The sequence below is a fragment of the Camelus dromedarius genome, chromosome 28 (assembly GCF_036321535.1).
Source record: "Camelus dromedarius isolate mCamDro1 chromosome 28, mCamDro1.pat, whole genome shotgun sequence".
Classification (NCBI taxonomy): Eukaryota; Metazoa; Chordata; class Mammalia; order Artiodactyla; family Camelidae; genus Camelus; species Camelus dromedarius.
The window spans coordinates 17,653,348-17,672,750 of record NC_087463.1 but is presented as its reverse complement, the minus strand read 5'-3'; the positions used below and the strand labels follow the sequence as shown (position 1 = coordinate 17,672,750).

The 19,403-nt window shown below is 45.7% G+C and overlaps 1 protein-coding gene across 3 annotated transcripts in view; it reads right to left on the bottom strand.

Moving 5' to 3' along the window:
- Window positions 1-2,142: 2,142 nt before the first annotated feature.
- ZCCHC2 (zinc finger CCHC-type containing 2) overlaps window positions 2,143-19,403 on the bottom strand; it is a 51,069-nt gene continuing 33,808 nt past the window's right edge. Inside the window, exons 12-16 of one of the 3 annotated variants that reach the window (XR_010378197.1) lie at window positions 15,689-15,817; window positions 10,526-12,013; window positions 9,473-9,616; window positions 5,357-5,469; window positions 2,143-4,404 (exon numbers count right to left, since the gene is read on the bottom strand). Coding sequence is in view for 1 of the 3 variants with exons in the window: in XM_031441797.2 (XP_031297657.2) it covers window positions 9,549-9,616; window positions 10,526-12,013; window positions 15,689-15,817 (1,685 nt within the window). In the remaining 2 variants the exon portion in view is untranslated. Of the gene's footprint in view, window positions 4,405-5,356; window positions 5,470-7,557; window positions 9,617-10,525; window positions 12,014-15,688; window positions 15,818-19,403 lie in introns of those variants that run through there. The other 2 variants (XR_010378198.1, XM_031441797.2) reach the window with 2 other exon arrangements.

Here is a 19,403-nt window from a genome sequence, read left to right as displayed (position 1 = left end):
CCCTCACATAGCTCGAGGGTATCCTCGTAATCCTTGTTTACAGGTAAGGGAGCTTGCTCAGAGGCTCCAGCTCAGGTGACAGCCTCGGGATTCACACCACTGCATTACCCTGCCTTGAAAATAAGTAGCAACCAGAGCGAGGTTAGTCGTCTGCGGACCGCCTGAGAAACAGTACAATTATGCTATCACTTCTTTGTAACCGGTCCTTGGGGAAGTGCTTGTCCTGACGGTTTAAACATGGCCCCAGAAACTGAATTGTTCTCCTGGGTTTAGCAAACTGCCCTCCCTCCCCTCATCCCCGATGTAGCGAAAGGCAAGTTTCAGCGCTCACCTTGTCTCACTGGGTCCGACCCGGGCGGTTGTGCTGCTGGCCTCGGCTGCTGCCTGATGCGCTGTGTGGACCACTCCTCTGGTGGCCCCGGGGCTCTCTTCTGTCCGTGGCTTGCTGGGCGCCTGCAGGTTACCGGAGATCTAGCCGTGACTTGTGGATAAGGTTCAGGTCTCCTGGGACTTAACCTGGGACCCATACCCTGGAAGCTGGGGACAGAACCAAGAGCAGTGAAGCAAAAGCTGAGGAGTGTGGGAGGTGGGGTCCTGGGGACCCGGCCACAGCTGCTGCGGGGCTGCCAGGCTCCTCGTGGGAACTGAAGGCTGCTTGTGGGGAGAGAGATGGGAAAGGAGAAAGGAGAGCCTCAAAGAGGCAGCGACGTCCACACATGACCTCTGCAGCATCCCTCAGATCTCGGTCCCCCGTCGACCTGACCCTTCTCTATGCCCGGCTTCCCACGTCACCAGAGACAATCCCCAACCTGCGGGACTGGCTGCAGGGCCAGCGAATGGTCCCAACCTCAGGCGACCCTCCAGGAGGCTGGGTGTTAGACATTGTGCCCGGTGGCTCCCATTCCAGACCCGGTCACTCTCAAGCCCCAGCCTCTCGCAAACTCATGGAGAAGAGAGGCCAGAAGGTCACTTCTCCTGCCGTTCACAATATGCCAGCGCCATCCTCACATCCTCTATTCACCTGGTGTCTTCCTCTGGTTCTGCTCTCAACCCCTCTCCCCACTCCCCTCCAGTCTGCTATACCTGCCCTCTTAAAGTCACCAGTGACCTGTGATTGCCACACTCCCAGTTGTGACCCCTGATCTCTACTGGATATGGCAGTAAGGACCATTTCATTCTTGACATTTATCTTTGGTCTTCAGGACACACTGTCCAGTGTCTCAGAATTTTTCCCGACCTTCTTTGTTGGATCTGCTTTGACCTCCCCTGCCTTGCCTCTTGAACACCAAAGTCAAATTTGGGAACTTTCATTCTCTAGGTCTGTGTTCTTAGTTAACCCCTTCCTTCCCCTGGTTCTGCTGCAGGCGATCCAACTTGGAGACAAGCACTGGATGACCAGGTGCCACTCAAGCAGCACAAACTCAGCATGAGGGGAAGCACCCACATTTTCCTTTTCAAATCTGCTTCTCCTCCCGGCTCCCTCCCCGGCTCCCTCCCGGACACCTACCTGTCTGTGTCAGGCTGCCCCTCCCCACACGCCCTCCCCCGTCCACACCTCCCTGCTCTTCCTAGCACCTCGACCTGCCACCTTCTCTATCCAGCACAAGCCTCAGCAGTGCTTTTTGTGAAATCCATCTTCCATGATGTTTCCTTTGCCACCTTTCACCTCTTCACTATCTCACTTCTTTAGGGCCCAATGGAAGTGCTGGGGCCTTTGAAAAATCCTTCCTCAAGTCTCAGTAGGCAGTTCACCTCTCCACCCACTAGGATCCCTCGGCCTGTGACCGGCTTGTAGCTGGTTATGCCCCTCACCACATGCTAACCTCCCAGCCGAGAAATATCTGCTAAGTGGCTAGTTGAACATGTGCATGTTGTCCTCCAGCACCAGGTGTGGCTGCAGTGTGCTGAGGGACCCAGCACCAGGCAGGATAGGGCAGAGTCCTACACGCACACACGGGCCCTTAAAGACCCTGTAGAGCGTATCCTTATTTAGATAAAGTTGGTGCATGTCAGGGGTGGCAAGCTTTTTCCATCCAGGGACAGACAGCATTTCAGGCCTCGAGGGCCACATGGTCTCTGTTGTAACTGCTCCACTTGGCCGTTTCTGACGAAAGCAACCGTAACAAGACAGACAAGAGTGGCTGTGTTCTGATCAACTTTATTTATGGACACTGACATGTGAATTTCATATAACTTGTGTGTGTCATGAAAAATTACTTTTCAATCATTTAAAGATGTAAAAACCATTCTCAGCTGTGGGTCCTAGTGTGCTGATCCCTACTTTTTGCCTGCCTGTGAGCTATGGCTGACCACGTGTCTTTCAGCACAGGCCTCGGTATGTGAGCTTTATTTTTTGGCTGAAAGGCCCCCAAATGAAAACTTGATCAGTACAAGTAGAGAAGAGCCTAGAGACCTGATGTGAGAGCCCCTGCTTCTCAGGGGATGGACGGTCAGGACTCGGTGCTGCCACCTAGTGTCCGGCCGGCCCCACAGCCCAACATGCTCCAACAGGTGATAGTGATGTATGTTTAAAACCTGGGATGGGGTGGGGGGTGGGGGTGGGGTGTTCCCTATTCCTAAGGACCTGAAAACAGTTCCCCTCCCATCAGCATATGGTCTGGGTCTCTGTTCCCAACACACCCAAAAAAGACTTCAAATCAGTTAAACCAAATATGTGTTAAAGGTAAAGAAGAATAAAAACCTGATAAATCATTTCAAGTGAGAAAGCAAGCTTCAAGTCACAGGATTTTGAGGTCATTTATCTCTGGTTCTACCAGCTTTTCAGGGCCATTATTCAAGGCGACAGAGTGCAAGGCAGAGCCAGCCCAGGTCCCGCCACCCCGCCCAGCGCAGGGCTTGTGTAACATCCTGGGGCCAGGGGCTAAGAGCAGCGGGGTCCGATCCCAGCCCTGTCGCTCAATTGCTCTGGGTCCTCAGACACGTAGTCAGACTTTGTGCCTCAATTTCCCCAACTGTAAAATGGGGCGGAGTACCCATCTCACACAGTTGAGGCTGAACTGTGTCTGGCCTGTGAGTGGCATTAAGGTGTTTGCTGCCATCATGAATTTACTGAGCACCTACTATGTGTCAGACATAGTGCTTTATGGATTTTGGAAGATTTAATCCTTGTAACTCTTCTAACAAGGTGAATGTTGTCCCCGCTCTGTGAATTAACCTAGAGAGGTCACACGTCCTGTGGGTAGGTGCTGGGAACAAGGCTTTGTTGGTACCACATTGTACACAATTGAGTTACCATGTCACAAATATGACCCAACACTGACATGCTGGCAAGAATGGGCACTAAGTAACTACTAGGTGACCTGGTGGCATTCTGAGCACTCTGAAAGGCTTTTGGGGTGGGTGTGACTGTCACTGTTCCTGCTTGAAGGTGACTGTGCTGCTGTCATTCTTGGCTTTTGAGTGTCTTTGAGTAGCAGAGGCTGGGAGAGGGAGTGCCTGGGACAATCTGTATGCAAATGTCAGAGCTATAAAAATACTGGCAGTTAAGTGTCTTTTCTGCTGGTCCTGCTACTTCATTTCTTAAGTTCTGAAGTCTTAAAATTAATGGAATATTCACTAAATGCTCAATTTACCAAGACATCTGGGGATAATAAAAATCTTTGCAGAGCAAAACTTCGTGTTCTGGAATGTTTAAAACCTTGGGTGTAGGCGGAGTTGAGACAGGCAAATGCTCACAGCCTAGCTCTGGGAGTCCTGACGTTTCCCAGCTCTGCAGACTTTCCCTCACCTCGTGTTTTCAAATCCTTCGACGGATATACAATTCTGATCAACCGGGACCTGGCCCGGTCCTCCCTCAGGAATCCAGAGGCCCCGTGGCTGCTAAGACCATGGGTGCCTATCATTTTCTATAGGCTTTATAGGGTTTAAAAGGTCAGGGCCCTGGGTTCAGCAGAGAAGCACTTGGCGGGGCCGAAGTGCTGCGGGAGGTAAGCACTAACCTGAAGTTGGGGCCTGGCCTTCATCACTGGCACTGAACCCCTCTGAACCGCGAGTTACTAATCTGTAAAACAGGGAGGAGGAAGATCCCACACCCTTCACAGTCGTGCTGAGCAATGAGCACCGAGGAGAGTGCAAAGGAAACTGTAAAGTACCATCCGTTCATTTAAGATGTGTGTAACAAACTGAGATTGCAGTGGCTGAAAGAGGAGACTGCTCAAAGTACTTTTATGGCCAGATGCCTGCACTCTTTAAGGTTCTGGGCACAGGCTTACAATCTCAAATGTTTTCTGTCTTCTGTTCAGTTTTCTCTAAATTAGGTCAGTGGGCAGTAACATCTGCTTGCTTGCATTGCCCTCGTCCCCCACCAGGTGGCGGTGCTGCCCAATTAGCAATTTCTTTTGATGAGACGCTGGCTGAGCCCTTTTACAGTGATTCAAGTTGCAGCTGCAAGAGGGAAAAGAAAAACAATGAAGAACCACCCAGCCCCCCACCTCACCCCACCCCTACCCCCCAGTTTCAAGTAGCAGATCAAGATCTTAAGACTAAGAGAGGGTACATAGCTCAAGTGGCAGAGCATAAGCTTAACATGCACGAGGTCCTGGGTTCAATCCCCAGTACCGCCACTAAACATAATAATAAAATAAACCTAATTACCTACCTCTGCCAAATACAAAAATAAATAAGATCTTGGAATTAAGAGTGCTAAAGACTGGGGCCTGTTGTCACTGAAGACAAGGTGTGACAGCAGGAAGGGTTTTTGAAGCCCCCACCAGTGATGTACCCCACTTCCCAGAGCTAGAATGAGGGAGCCTAAAGCCCTTGTCCTTCCAGGATGGACAGACATTTGCACACATGCAGAGTCCAGGCTACGTGTACCTAGGCTCCAATGTAGGGGGCTCACAATTTTCAAGAGGACAGCACCTAAGAATTAGGTCATCTTCTCTTGAGATATGGCAAAGAAACGTATTTTTGCACATATGGGCACAATAGCTGTGATTCATAAGCAGTGATAAACTAAGAAAACTGATATGAGATGGACCTTAGGAATCCAAACTGTGCTGGCTGATGGGCGTGCTCTGGGAAAGGATGGTGCTGCCCTCTGCTGGCGATCTAGAGGACTGCAGTGAAAACATGCCCTTGCCTGAGGTTACACGTGCCTCTCAGCTTGGGACCCAAGCCCTTTGTTCTCACTATAGGCCCCAACTTCAGATCTTCTCCTACCCCCAGGAAAGGTCCAGAGTCAGTGCTATGTTTAAAGACCCTCTCTTCCTTCACCCCCCGGAACCTTAACTCATTTCTCTGGAAATGGCCCTTTCGGGGGGTGGGGGGGCATTTTTCTTTATTCCTTTGAGGTGATAGGTGGAAGGGTTACGGGTTAACTACTGGCCCAGCTTGCCTCCATTTGGTTTCACTGCCTTAACCTTAGAATGCTTTTGTAATCAGTATGTAGGATTGAAAAAGCTGTCTTCCAGGCTCAGGTGGATGGTGCTCCTAAGTGCTAGATGCTGCCTGTTTAAAAAAAAGAGAGAGAGAGAGATTTTACTTGGGGCTTTAATTTTTTTTGGAGCCCTCTCAGAAAAATTAGATGTTAGCATTAGCACTTACAAGGCAAATCCACATTTAATTTTTTATGTGATACCTCATTCGACTTCGGTACTGAGTCATCAGGACTGCACGGCTCCGACCACAGCTGCCATTAACCGGCAAGCTCTCCAACCAGCTTTGACTTTTGAGGATAAGAACTATTTTATGCCTTTCATCAGTGGATCGAGCTGAACCGAGTTTAACGTAATGAAAAACCACATTTTCTAGGCTCCTCAGCACCCAAAGAACCACTGCCTTCACCTCGACCTAACCCTCTCGCGTTTTCCTCGTCTCTGAAAACACTATCACAGTTCTCCTGTGCAGCCAAACTGAATTCAGCTAACACCTGAGTGGCTTCTCGGTACTGCGGCATGACTCTGGGCCGTGCCCAAGTAGCGTTTAGTCCTCATGGCCATAAACCTTCTCTCCGGGTCAGACGCAGCCCTTCGTGAGGGCCTGGCTTCCTTCCACTGGCCTCTGCCTTCCTGCTGCCTCCCCCTAATCGCTCTCTCAACTTCCAGGCCTTCCTTCAACCATCTGACAGTTTCAAAAGCTATTGTCAACTTCCACTTATTCATTCACTCAACTCCAAATTCTGTCATCTGGCTCGACTTGACGTATCGGCCCACAGATCTCCTCACTTTCGGGATGCTCCCTCAGCTGCAGCTGCCTGTGCGCCGCCCCCCAGCCCTGTCACCTCCAGTCCTGTGCCGGCACCAGCTGCCTCCAGCGCACCCCTTCCCGGCACGGGGACTGTCCAAACCCTGCCCACAGTCAGGCTCCTCCACACCCGCCTCCAGGTTACCCCTGTCCCTCGCCAGGCCTCCCAGGGCCCGGCCCTAGCTCCCGGGAAGGGGCTGGGAGGCGGACAGAGGGCCTGGCCTGCCCCTGCTGGCCTTAGTGTAAGCCGCGTGGGAAACGCCGTCCCACAGCCCAGCCTGGGCGCGTCCTGGAGAACAGAAGCACACACCAGGAGACTGGTATAAAAACGCTGCTGCTGTAACAGCGAGTAAGTAAAACCCACCCAATGTCTGCTGAGAGAACAGGTAAGTTGTGTGTGTTTCCTCCTCCAGCGCAGTGGCGCACTGTAGTTAGCGAACGTGAGTGAACTGCAGGAGTGTAGCATCAGGACCGCAGAGCCAGGGGAGGAGAGACGGTCCGGGAGAACTGGCTACAGGACACCCTTTCCATAAAGCCTCGAGAAGTGAAAACACATCGTATATTTGGGGAAGGAGGATGTGAAACGTGAGGGGAAAATGGAGTAAAAAATTTAGTGGTGACCCTGGGGTAGTCAGGGAAGGAGGGAGAAGGGACCCGGTGGCGAGGACCCTGGAGATGCGAGCTGCCTTGAGGTGGCTCATGCCTGGCGCCGGCGCGCTTGGGGGATGTGCCGTCTGAAGCGTCGGGCTGTGTGCTCATTTCACAGGCGCCGCCCGGCTGGCTACAGAGAAAGCGGTCATTAGGTGGTTCTGAACAATCATTCTGCCCCTCACTGGGACACTGGGGACAACAGGAGGGGCTGCGCTGAGCGACTGGACCTCAGAGGACGTGACTGACTAATCTGCGGCCACTTGGAAAGGGCCTCCGTGAAGTCGCTCACGCCTCACTGACTGGGTGGCAGCTGACCTGAGGCGGGGCTACAGACAGGAGAACCAGTGAGAGACACTGAGAGCCCTGAGGTCAGCTAGGACGAGGGAGGGCCTGAGCAGAGCCACAGCTCTGGGGTGACAAGGACCCTGTCCCAGCCTCCGGTGCACAGCGTGCACTCGGTCCGCACAGAGACGTAGTCCCTTCTGTCCGCAGTCGCCCGGGTGACCCACGTAGTAAAGGCTCCTTGGGGGAAAAGCTGAGGAACACCCGGATGGCAGGTAACTTTGGGATTTCACTGCCCACATTATAAGGAAATAATGGGTTGATTCTCTAAAAAGAGAAAAAAAAACCAAAACCCATCAGGTATGATGTCCTCTTATCTTCCATTTTTACAAAATTTGCAATAAAGCACAATTCTTAAGCTGTTTTTCATTTTTTTATTGCTGTTAATTCAAGGAAAAAAGGTTGCATAAAATCCAATCTGTTCTAGAAATATAAGTGGCCTTTCCAGTACATAACATTTCAAATATCAAAGTATATGGTAAACATACAAATAAGGAGAAGGTAACATACCTCCTATGTACAGTACAGTCTTTTAAATCATAAAATAAGCTCCATAAAGTACAACTGGCAAGTAACTCACAATGCGGCCCATACGTGGCTTATCAAAACCCTCGCTTGAACAACTTAACTGCAGCGTAACAATTAATCTAATAATGTGGTCCAAAAATACCCAGAGCAAATAAAATATATTTAATCAAAATAATTTCCTTTACTCAAGCTTCTTTTTCTTTTTAAATTAAAGCTTTCAATCTACCCCTTCACAGCCTCCCTTCCTTCCCCTCCCACCCCTGAAAGGAGGTTTTGAAATGTACATTGGTGCTATAAATATAAATGCTACCTAGGAAGCATTCCATGAAGCTTCTTTCTTCAAGTGTTTCCTTTCGTCTAGCAATCTGTTAGGCTTCTGAACCAAGACCAAATATTGAAGTTCCTCTGCTGCACACCAACGTTACCCCCGTAACAAACATCGGCCCTTTCTGCTCTTGGGGGGGGGGGAGGGGCATCGCCCCGGCCCCCACCCCCACCCGTAGCCTGTGACTCTGCAGTGCTAGGTGCTCGTGGCTGTCGAGAGCAGCAGTCCAAACACTACACCCCGTCTTCCAGATAACCTCAGTGCACTTTAGGAAATCAAAATTACCTGGAAGCAATTTAGTACATAGATTGGCTTTAAAAAAACTTTTTGTTTTAAACAGCAGCATTAAACTTTGACATGACACTGACATGATTAATACCATCTTCACACACCCAGAATTCAGTCTTTCACATTATAATCAAGCACAGTGGTAAACTGTTATAAAAGTGACTTTGCTACGAGAGGCAGGTCAGGGAACAAGCACCTGACTCGTAGAATCGCAGAGCTTCTGTTCAGAGAGAAATAAACCACACACATTGACACAACGTGACACCGTAACGGTGTAGGAGCAGGAACGACTCAAGTGTCTCTTACACGACACAGTGGTAGACTACAGGTAAAGGTGGCTGTTGACTTTCATTACAAACACAAACACACAGAAGAATCACACTCACACTAGTTTGTTCACTTTATGTCTCTCTGAAGCAACAGGCTAAAAAAGTATGATGGAGTAAAAAGTTTTTTTTTCTAAGAAAAAGCTCTTTGTCCACTTCATACGTCATATTTTCTCAGTTTCATATGGTTTTACTTCTTCCTCTCTCTCCCACTTGTTTTAATTTTTACTTGGACAACAAGCGCTGCACATGTGTATTTATGTGGTGCTGTTTATTACATATATACACACTGTTTTGGGCATCTGGCTTCTCCCTTGTGATTAAGGTGAAACATTTTACCCTCAATTTATATGCAGAGCAGTTTACAAAGTGTGGACAAGGCAGTGCCAACCACACCTGCAGCCGCTGGGAAGAGTGAGGGTGGGGGAGAAAAAGCAGGATTTAGGGAGAAAGTGAGAAAAGCTGGGGAAGAAGCCATTTGTTTTTTCCAAAACCATATGACTGTTACCAGTGTTATATATTAAAAAAAAAAAAAGGTCAAATACAGTTTTAAAGATTCAGTAAACATTGCACACAGCAAGTATTCAGTGTAAAAATAAAAAAGCACGCATGGACATTTTCCTTTTGATAGTTTGCCTGGATGTTTAAATTACACGTATCATACAGGTAAGCCTGTTGTTGAACCAGGAGACCAGAGGCTCAAAAGCAATGCACTCTCTTGTTTTGGACATCGGTACAAGGGAAAGGAAAAATCCCCACTGCATAGAAATCTAGGAAATGTAGATACAAAGAAACACAAACAAAATACCTTTCCTTTCCTCCCCTCCACACCCCACCAGGACTCCCCACACTTCAGTGTATTAAGGAGGCAAGCTTTGCTTGTTTCAGTCTGCAGAATCCAACGTATCACTAGGAGGGGGTAGGGGAGGTGCGTATCTCAGTCTGTAAGTGCCTAAAACGGGAAAGAGAACTGCTAAGTCACTGCGCACAATGCAAACATCACAAACCACTACAAGCTCTCAAACGGGCCGCTCCTCACAGGCGGCTTCTCCCACACTGCTGACCCCAAAGCGGTCGATAAAGTGACTTCTAAAAAAACAGTATGAAGTCTGTGCTTTAAATGTCAACCTGAGGCTACCAAACTCAATCTTTCTTTAAAAGTGCCAAGTACATGCTCTCAATTCAAGACTGTGTGTGAGGTTTGGTGAGATGACAGAAGCCTCAGGCAAGTGAGAGGCAACAGTCTGGGGTCTACACGGAATTTGGTGTCTTACTTGCACTTTTTAGAGAACGATTTCTTTATTCTGGTGGTAATAATATTAATCTTAGTTCAAACTGCCTTCCTCCCAAACCAGTGCATAAATATTTTGTTCCTTAAAATGCCACAGCATTAAAAAAAAAAGTCTGCTGGGAGGGGAAGGTGCTGCCCGGGGAAAGCACACGGGGCCAGCTGGCTGGACGCAGGTGCACCCAGGTAACAAAAAACCTCCCACCTCAGGGGATGGCATCACTTCCTAGTTTCTCAGTGTTTTAAAATTTCACTTACTCTATGAAACAGGATTGTAGCTTTTAAAAAAAAAAGTGCTGCTAGTAAGAGATATGCAAATTCCCATTATATTCCTTAAAAAGTGCCTTTACGGTTTCTTCCTTCATTGGAGACAACCGCTCTGACTTTCTTGTGCTGTGTGACCCGCGTCTACACTAGGTCTTGCCGCCTGCGTCTTACGGCCTGTCACTGAGAGCACAGCATCCATCAGTGAACACACACGGCTCTCTGTGCTACGGCAGGATGCCCATGATCAGTGAGGGAGGGAGGGACGGGCACACTCAAAACCAGTCCTCTGGGAGCTCTCGTGATTACCTTGTTGACTGGCCTCCATGGACGACTGCTTACACTCCTGCGCATAGTGTCCGCTCACACCACAGTTGTAACAGGAGACATTCCCGTTCTTCTTGGGCCCTGAACCGCTCGTGTTGGCAACTACACTGGCTGCTGGATACACAGGGTAGAATCTCCCAAAGCCTCCCATCTGCTGCATGCCGTAGTTGGCTTGGCTCCCCATGACTGGGTCATGCACCAGTCCGTTTGCATACGGAGTCTGAGGCAGAAAAAAAGGAAGTTGGTTTCCGTTGCTCTGATGTGCTTGGTTGAGGTAGCTGCCATTGCAGATGGACGGCAGGGTGAAGAAAGACGGGACCCGGTACATTGGTCCGGGCACCGGGCTGGGATAGTAGTAACTGTTTAGCTGAAGGTTTCCATTGGTCCCACAGCTGCACCTTCGCCCACAGGACCCGCAAGGACCCGAGCCCATCTGCTGTGGCGGCAGCACCGTCCCGCTGGCGCTCGTGTTCCCCACGGCACTGATGTAGGGCGTGCTGTCGCTCTGCGCTGTGCTGTGTGTCAGAGCGGGGCTGGGGCTCGGGGCGGGGCCGGGGGTGTGGGTGGGGACCGCAGGAGGGACGCTGGACTGGGCCTGGCTGATGCCCGCACCCGCCGACTGGGCAGATGTCGCTGCGGGGCTGAGCACGCCAGAGCTCTGGCTGGGGAGCACGCCGGCAGCGAGGGGGGAGCCTGGCAAGGTGTAGGGAGCTGGTGGCTGTGCGGTGGAGAGGCCGGCTGCTGGGAGAACGACCTTCACATTGGTAGGCTGAGGGACGGCCCCTGTGCTTCCCTCAATTTGAGGCACCATTTGATTGAGTCCTACCACTTGGGATGCGGGTTTTGTGATGGGGTCCGTGGTAGCGACAGGAGATCCTGGAAAACTAGCCGGGCTGTGGACGGGAATAAAGGCAGTGTTTGGTGATCCGATGCTCAGGTTCCCGGCTGGTTGCTGTGGGATGTTAACTGTGCAACTCTCGGAAGATCCCTGCTGCGGCGGCAACTTGAGCCTCTGAATTGTGAGGTGCAAAGCAGGAGCGCTGCTGTGTGGGAGGAACGTTGACGGAAGAGGTAACGGGGAAGCCAGCAGCTCAAGGTGTTTTTCTGATTCTCCAGTAGAAGCTGCTGTCCCGAGTATTCCGACAGGGGTTGAATTTGCGGACTCCTTCACTGCAGAGAAAGGGCTGGGAACAAGCATCCCTATAGTTTTGCCGTCAGCAGATTTGGGAGGAGGAACGACCACCTCAGACTTCTGGGCACCGTTTTGCATGACATACTGTAAAGCTGGCAGAAGGGAAATTGGCTGATACTTGGGCGAGTTTAAGGGATCTTCTAAAAGGTTTGCGCTGTCATTTCCTAGCGAAGCAATATGAACAGGTGGCTTGACAGTGACAGCCTGGTTGACAGAACCATAACCTGTAAACCTGGTTGCTGATGGATTCCCAGAGTCCTCAGAATTGCTGTCTGTGTCTGAGGAGAACAAATACACACAGATGTTAACACAAGCATAACCTCCCATCTTTCTGGCTAGAAACAAATTTTAAGCCTATCTAAAATAAACTCTGCAGTTTGCAACTGATGAACACATCCCGCCGCCTCCTGACGACCAGGCTGACCTTCTTTCAATTTTTGGCTCTCTAAGGACTTTATTCTAAAAATATGGAGATTCTGGAATAGGCGAGACTATGGAGACAGTGCAGACAATAAAAGGCTCAGTAGTTGCCAGGGGTGGGGGTTGAGGGGAGAGATGAGCAGGCAGAGCACAGGTGGTTTTCAGGGCAGTGAAAATACTGTGTGTGATGCTATAATAATGGATACGTGTCGTGAGACATCTGTCCAAAGCCACTGAAGGTACAACACCAAGAGTGAACCCTTAGAAAACTATGGACTTTGGGTGGTAATGATGTGTCAGAGTAGGTTCATCCTTGGTAACAAATGTGCCATCCTAGTGAGCGATGCCGACAGTGGGGGAGGCTGTACATGTGGGGTAGCAGGGGGTTTATGGGGACTCTCTGGGCTGTCCTCTCACTTGTGTGCTGTAAACCTAAAACTACTCTAAAAAATTAAATCTTAAAAAAAAAATCCATGGAGAGAGAAGAAACAAAAAGTTAGTATAAAATATAGACCTTTATTTCAAATCACCTTATTATAGAGAAAGGAATTAGATATAGTTAACCTTAATCAATTTTAGGCAATTTGCTTGATTTATACTCTGCGCTGCCAGCCCCAAGGTCTTGACATAAATGATACAATTTAAAGAAGTTTAATCAAAACTATGTTGAACTCAAATATCTAGAGGCAAGGAATGAAAGAGTTTTCTTAGAATGGGGATAAATACTCATATTTTTAAATATTTCACTTGGGGAAAGAAAACTGAAGGTACATTAGTCATAAAACATGTTTTTATGAAGCAGGGCAAACATGAGAGCACCAACATTCCTCCAAAACAAAACAGCAGAGTGGCAGGTAAGAAAGACTAAACAGAACCTATTTAGTGACACAGGATGTCAACAATGTTACTAGTTCAACTATTATAATTTGAATCTCTAATATAAATTATGAGTAAATGGTTCTAGCATAAACTTGCCTTAATAACTGAGGTGTTTCTTACTAAACTTTGCAAAACAAAAGGTATCAAAAAATTAAGAACTTATTTAAGGCATTATTATATCTATGTCTGTATGATCATATGAGTAGAGTTAGAAATAAAAGTTTAGGTTCAAAAGCAGCGGTAATATTTTTTAGATGATCAATTAAATTTCTATATGAATTGGGCTTTGTTTAAATCTTAAGTCACAGCAAATGGCCCCATGATTTTAATGGTCCCAAATGGTTTTCTGAGCATTATAAGGACTCATCTGGCTACTTAAGAGCTAGGTCTCTTCCTTTTTAGCACTGACTTTGAACAGTATAAAGTCTCAAAATGAAACCCCTTTATGGCCAGTAAGAACAGAACTACATGCTTTTTAAAGCAACCTTTTCATGCACACAAAATTCCAAAAATGATCAACACTTTTATCACGGGATTTTTATTTTTTACCCCTGGTTGGTTTCAGAGAGCCCTCAATGATTCTTCATTTGGGGAAGGTTCGTTTAGTCACTTGGTACCTGAGCCTGTCTGGAAAAGGGCAAGTTCCTCTGCACAGGCTCACCGACAGCTCACCATATCTGTGGACAGGAAAGGACTGCTACAAAGTAACCTGGCATACAGATGCACTTAGCTCTGGCTAGGAGGCCAAATCTGCACCGTTAGCTGAAGAGCCAGATTACTGGTACCGCCTACAGAATCTAGCATAACATGTAAAATGAAACATACTGAAAGCTTGTCTATTTGGGGTAAGGCATGAAAATTCTCTCATTTAACCTTCATAACAGCTCTGAGCAGTTACTTTCATTTTTATTCTCATGAGGAAACTGCTCATCAGAAGTGCAGTGCTGCCTCTGATTAGAACTGATGGCAGTCACTGCATGTTACATTTGGGATGACTTCAAAATAACTTCGAAGCAAAGACTGGCCTTAATGACATGTGATACAGCAGCATTATTGCCGTCGCTCCCTAAGACATGAGCTGATACTCTAACAGAGGCTAAGGTCCCCAAGTTGTGGACTGCACAGGAAGAAGCCACCCATGTCTGAAATGCTGTGATCTAAGGATCTTTAGAGATCTTTCAGTTGCCCAAGAGAAATCATTTAATACTGCCCACTGGCATGGGCACAGCTTATAACCAAGATAGTGCTACTCAGATGTTTATAACTGAGATGCTGTGAGTCAGATGTCATTACCATGGGTAAAGCATGACATCCTTAATTCAGCATACCCATTTTTGGTATCTCACTTCTGGAATGGCAGAGTAAAGACCTCTGATACTGCACTCCCCCACAAAAGCAGCAAGAATCCTGGCAAAAACTGTCAAAATCAACTTTTTCATCAGAATTCTGGGAATCAACTAAAGGCTTGCAGCAATCTGAGGAATGTTTATTAAAGAAAAACAGCGGAATCTCTCAAGAATAGCAAGCACTGTGGTGTTCTACCTTGCCCTAATTCCATCTCACTTCTCCAGCTCTGAAATAGCCTTGTAAACTAATCGTCTTGCAACTACAGTGGCTACGAAAGCCAGCAGCCTAGTAGTCACCCTAAGAAACATGGATGTGGAGCTCTCTAAAAGCACCTTCCCAGAGAACTGTCACTATTTGACTGGCAGCTTGAGTTCACTCTGGTCAACAGCCGCTTACCCACAGGGCAATCAAGTCTGTGGCAACTGTTTAACAATTTGGCTGCCTCAGGCAGCATTACCAGTTGAAGCTTACAAGAGACTGACCAAAATATTTAAAAGGTAAAACTAAAGAATGAGATGTCCCCAGGGAGCTTTGAAAAGCTTTGATATATTCCTGGTAATCCAGAAGGCCATGCTCATACCTAGGGCTGTATGTATGCCCAGGGAAGACCTAAGAAGGCTCTAAACTCTTCCGGCTGACTCTAAGCCTCTATTTAAGAAGGAATTAAAGACACAGTGCACACAGAAAACAAAAAACAATGGCAGATGTAAATTCCACCTTATCAGTAATTACAGTAAATTCACATAGATTACAAGCACGCCAATCAAATGGCAGAGATGGGCGGAATGGCTAAAAAACCCATAACCCAATATAAGGTGTCTATAAGAGACAACACTTTAGATTCAAAGACATAAATAGGTTTAAAGTAAAACGATGGAAAAAGAGGTACCCTGCAAACACCCAAAAGAGAGCTAAAGTGGCTATGTTACTATCAGATAAAAAAATCTAAAGTCAAAAACTGGTTAGAGACAAAGAAGGATATTTATAATGTTAAGGGTCAATCAATCAGAAAGGCATAAAAATTATAAATACATGTGCATCTAACAATATGCAATTTTCAATCTTTCTATACCAACTCTACATTTTGTTATGACTCTGTCTTCTTTTTCTTTAATTTCACATGCAGTGAATTAAGTTTAAAAAACCAACATTGTAGGAACTAAGTCAATGGTCTGTGAGACACCCTTTATACCAATTAAATTTAAAATCAATAATGACATTTGTAGTACCATAAAATTACTTGTGTGACTGACTGAGAAAGCACATATTTTCCTTTGCTACCCTTATGTCCCCTCCAAAGAGCAAACCTCTGTCTTTTTCTTCTTCACTTTCAAAACTTTCTCTTCCATCATGTCGTGGGCTAGACGGAGAACTGTAACTCTCTGAGGATGTTTCTCCACATGTGTCATGTCCAGACCCAATGTCCAAATTCACATCTAAAAATAACGTGATTTAAAAAAATAGAATTGTTTAAATAAATTTCTGAATTGAACCATTAGAAATTAGTTGACAGCTGTGAAAGTTTTTTTTGTTTCAGTTTTTCTATAATTACCTAAAAGGTAATTTACCCTTGACCTAGGTAAAAATTCATTATTGAATCACAATTTTAATTGAAAAGAATTGACAAATACATTCTTAAAACAAAGGGAGAGGAGTAAGTCAACCTTACTGACGTCACACAATCAGAATTAAGGCTGTTTGTGGGGTCTGTGCTGTTAGCACACTGGGTCACTTTTTGAGTCTATTTATTTTAACTCCTCAGAGCAGGTTGTAAAATTTCATGCTTTAAAGAACTCAAGAACAGAACTGACTGCCCAAAATGCCTGTTTAGTTAAAATTACTATGCTTGAGTATTTAAAAAGAGGAAGACGCTTCCCATCTAGTGGACCAAGGAGCCCCTTGAGTTCTGCCCAGAAGCCACGTGGACGCGGAGTGCGGGGTTGGGGTCACGTGCAGAACTGTCAGGATCAATCAGCTACGCTGTTTTGTGCACAGAGGCACGACTACTGGTCACCTTAAGTACTGCACATTCCTGCAGCTGACCCAAACATAGGGAACTGTCCTATTAATTTCTATAAACCCAGTAGCTAGCACGGTTCCTGCCTTGCAGCAAGCATCTGACACGTGTGTAGTGTATAAATGCCCACATAAGGCAGTCCAGAGAGATCTTAAGAGCTATGGATGAGTGAATTATTTCCATGGCAACCTGGCAGAACCAGTAAAAGGCAATAAATGTTAGTAATTTGGACAAACTATTAGAGAAAAGACATGGTCTCTGTAATCTGCACATCAGGTGACTAGCCCACATCTTCTGAAGGGAGTAATCTCTAACAGTATTAAGACTGTTGGAGGCGGCCTGGCCTAGCCCACCTTCTAAAATGGGAGGTGAATACTGGCGAAGAATAAAGTCCTTAAGAATGCGGATGTTGACAATTCCTTCTGGGTAATAAAATGCCAAACTGTCAGAGGAAAACTGCACAAACCCTCATGATGCTATGAGGAAAGCGGCAGAGGAGTCACGTGAGCAAGTAACAGTTTCACAGAAGTAATCTGGAATAGACTGCACACAGTAGGTTCTGAATTACCAGTCACAACACGTCCGAGCAAAGGGATGCAAGTCGCCCCTAGTGGCTCTCCGAAGACAATCTCATGTGCCAAGGTAGCCAAACAAGCTGGCATTAGACTGGACTAATGAAAATTAAACCCATAAACCTGGCACACACCGAAACTGGGCATACACCAGCATCTAACAAAATGAACAATTCAAGGATTATGAGGATCAACGATTCAATATCAGAGTCTCAAACCAGAAATGATGGACTGAAAAAAAGAACCACTGGGGTAGAGTGAGCCAAGATCTGCTCACCAAAACACAACAAAACCTTTAAAACTTCGAAGAGTAAGTTTCAGAATTTTTTTTTAAAGGAGCTATTTCTCAAAATAACAATTTATTCATTGATTTTCTCTAGATTATATACCTAGTAAATATTCTAATCACCAAATTGTCATATATTAATCTGCAATTTTCAAGGAACTAAATACATAAAGCTAAATCTATACTAAACATAATTCTCTTTCTGATGATCCAGGTGCTTCAGAATTGTGTAGCTTTTGGAATTCTTATAATCAAAAAATATGTGACCCTAGAGTCAGAAGGTGTGGAAGGTGAGGATGAAATAATTATGCTGAAGGCTATTCTGCAAATTGCCTTCTTTAAACAGGTACAAACTTTGTTGTGTCTCAAAAGATAAAAAGTCATGCACAGCAGTAACATAACAAAGCGACAAAGAGAAAAAAACTTACATTAGCCACTATTCTAACAATAAAAATCTGACTGCTAGTATTCTATGAACAAACAGAACTAGACAGACTTAAGAACCATTCAGATGTATTAGATGACAGAATCACAAGAGTTATTAAATTGAAGGAAGCTGAAGCCTTTAAGTCAATGTAATCTGTTAAAAGGGAGCAGGTGAACCACCTCATTCCCTGCAAACTCTCTCGTGTCACAGTCATCAGCGTACGAGTGGTGTGGAAGAGACACGGGTGACGCACTGACGTGAGGGAGGTGACGCATGCATCTCTTTAGCAGAGAGATTTAAAGCCTGGGATTTTAAAGCAAATACACTGCAAAAATACAGACGACGAACAGCACTGATGCCTTTGGGAGGAGACAACACGGAGGGAGGCAGTGAGGGATTTTCGTTCCCTTTCATACTTTCAGAAGTTTGAACTACGTAAATGTGTTTTACTCAAAATAGAGGTTAAAATTTAAATTAAAAATACTCACCTTAAACTGAGTTATTTATTTAAAAACCCAGACAATCCCTGAATCAGAAGGACCCAACATTTTCAGCTTCAATATGATAATCTACATTTCATGATATGCATGACTGCTTCATTAAAAATACCTTAAATATATCTTAAGCTTACTGAATGCTTAAAGGTAAACCTTCTTAAAGGTAATTCCTTAATATTTCAGAGGGAAATTAATAAACAGAGGGTTTTTTTTAAGTTGGAGTCAGCAAACATCTAAGCCACATTTGACAATGAGTTGGCCCCATGATTTTAGAGTCAAAATGTAACTATGTTTCCTTATCAATATTAAATCTCTGTAAACAAATACCTAGTTTAAAAATATACTCCATTGAAAAAGGGGCCACACTGTTGGTGAGAGTATTCATAAATTGTTGCAGCCATTATGGAAAACAGTATGGAGAGTCCCCAAAAAACTAAAAATAGAGTTGTCGTAAGATCCAGCAATCCCACTCCTGGGCAGATACCCAGAAAAAAATATAATTCAAAAAGATACCTGCACCCCAATGTTCACAGCAGCACTATTTATAAGAGCTAAGACATGGACGCAACCTAAATGTCCATCGACACATGACTAGATAAAGATATGGTATATTAATACCATGGACTGCTACTCAGCCATAAAAAGAATGAAATAATGCCATCTGCAGCGACATGGATGGACCTAGAGGTTATACTAAGTGAAGTAAGTCAGAAAGAGAAAGAAACACCATATGGTCTCACTCACATGTGGAATCTAAAATATGACACAAATGAACTTATTTATGAAACAGAAACAGACTCACAGACATAGAAAACAAACTTATGGTTATCAAAGGGGAAGGGGATTGGGGAGGGATAAATTAGGAGTTTGCGATTAGCAGATACAAACTACTATATACAAAACAGATTAAACATCAAGGTCCTACTGTGTAGCGCAAGGATACTCAATAATAAACCTGTAATAAACCAAAATGGAAAATAGGAAAAATACATGAATATATACGTATAAGTGAATCACTCTGCTGTACCCAGAAACTAACACAATACTGTAAATCAATTACACATCAATAAAAAACAGAAGACAAAAAAATACACTCACAACCACACAAATCTAGTACAACAAGGTCTGAATTCCCCTAAAGTCCCATAAAACTCTATAAAGGACAGTCATTACAACATGAATAAGTCACCAAGATTTTCAAAACTGCCTTTACACAGGAACGA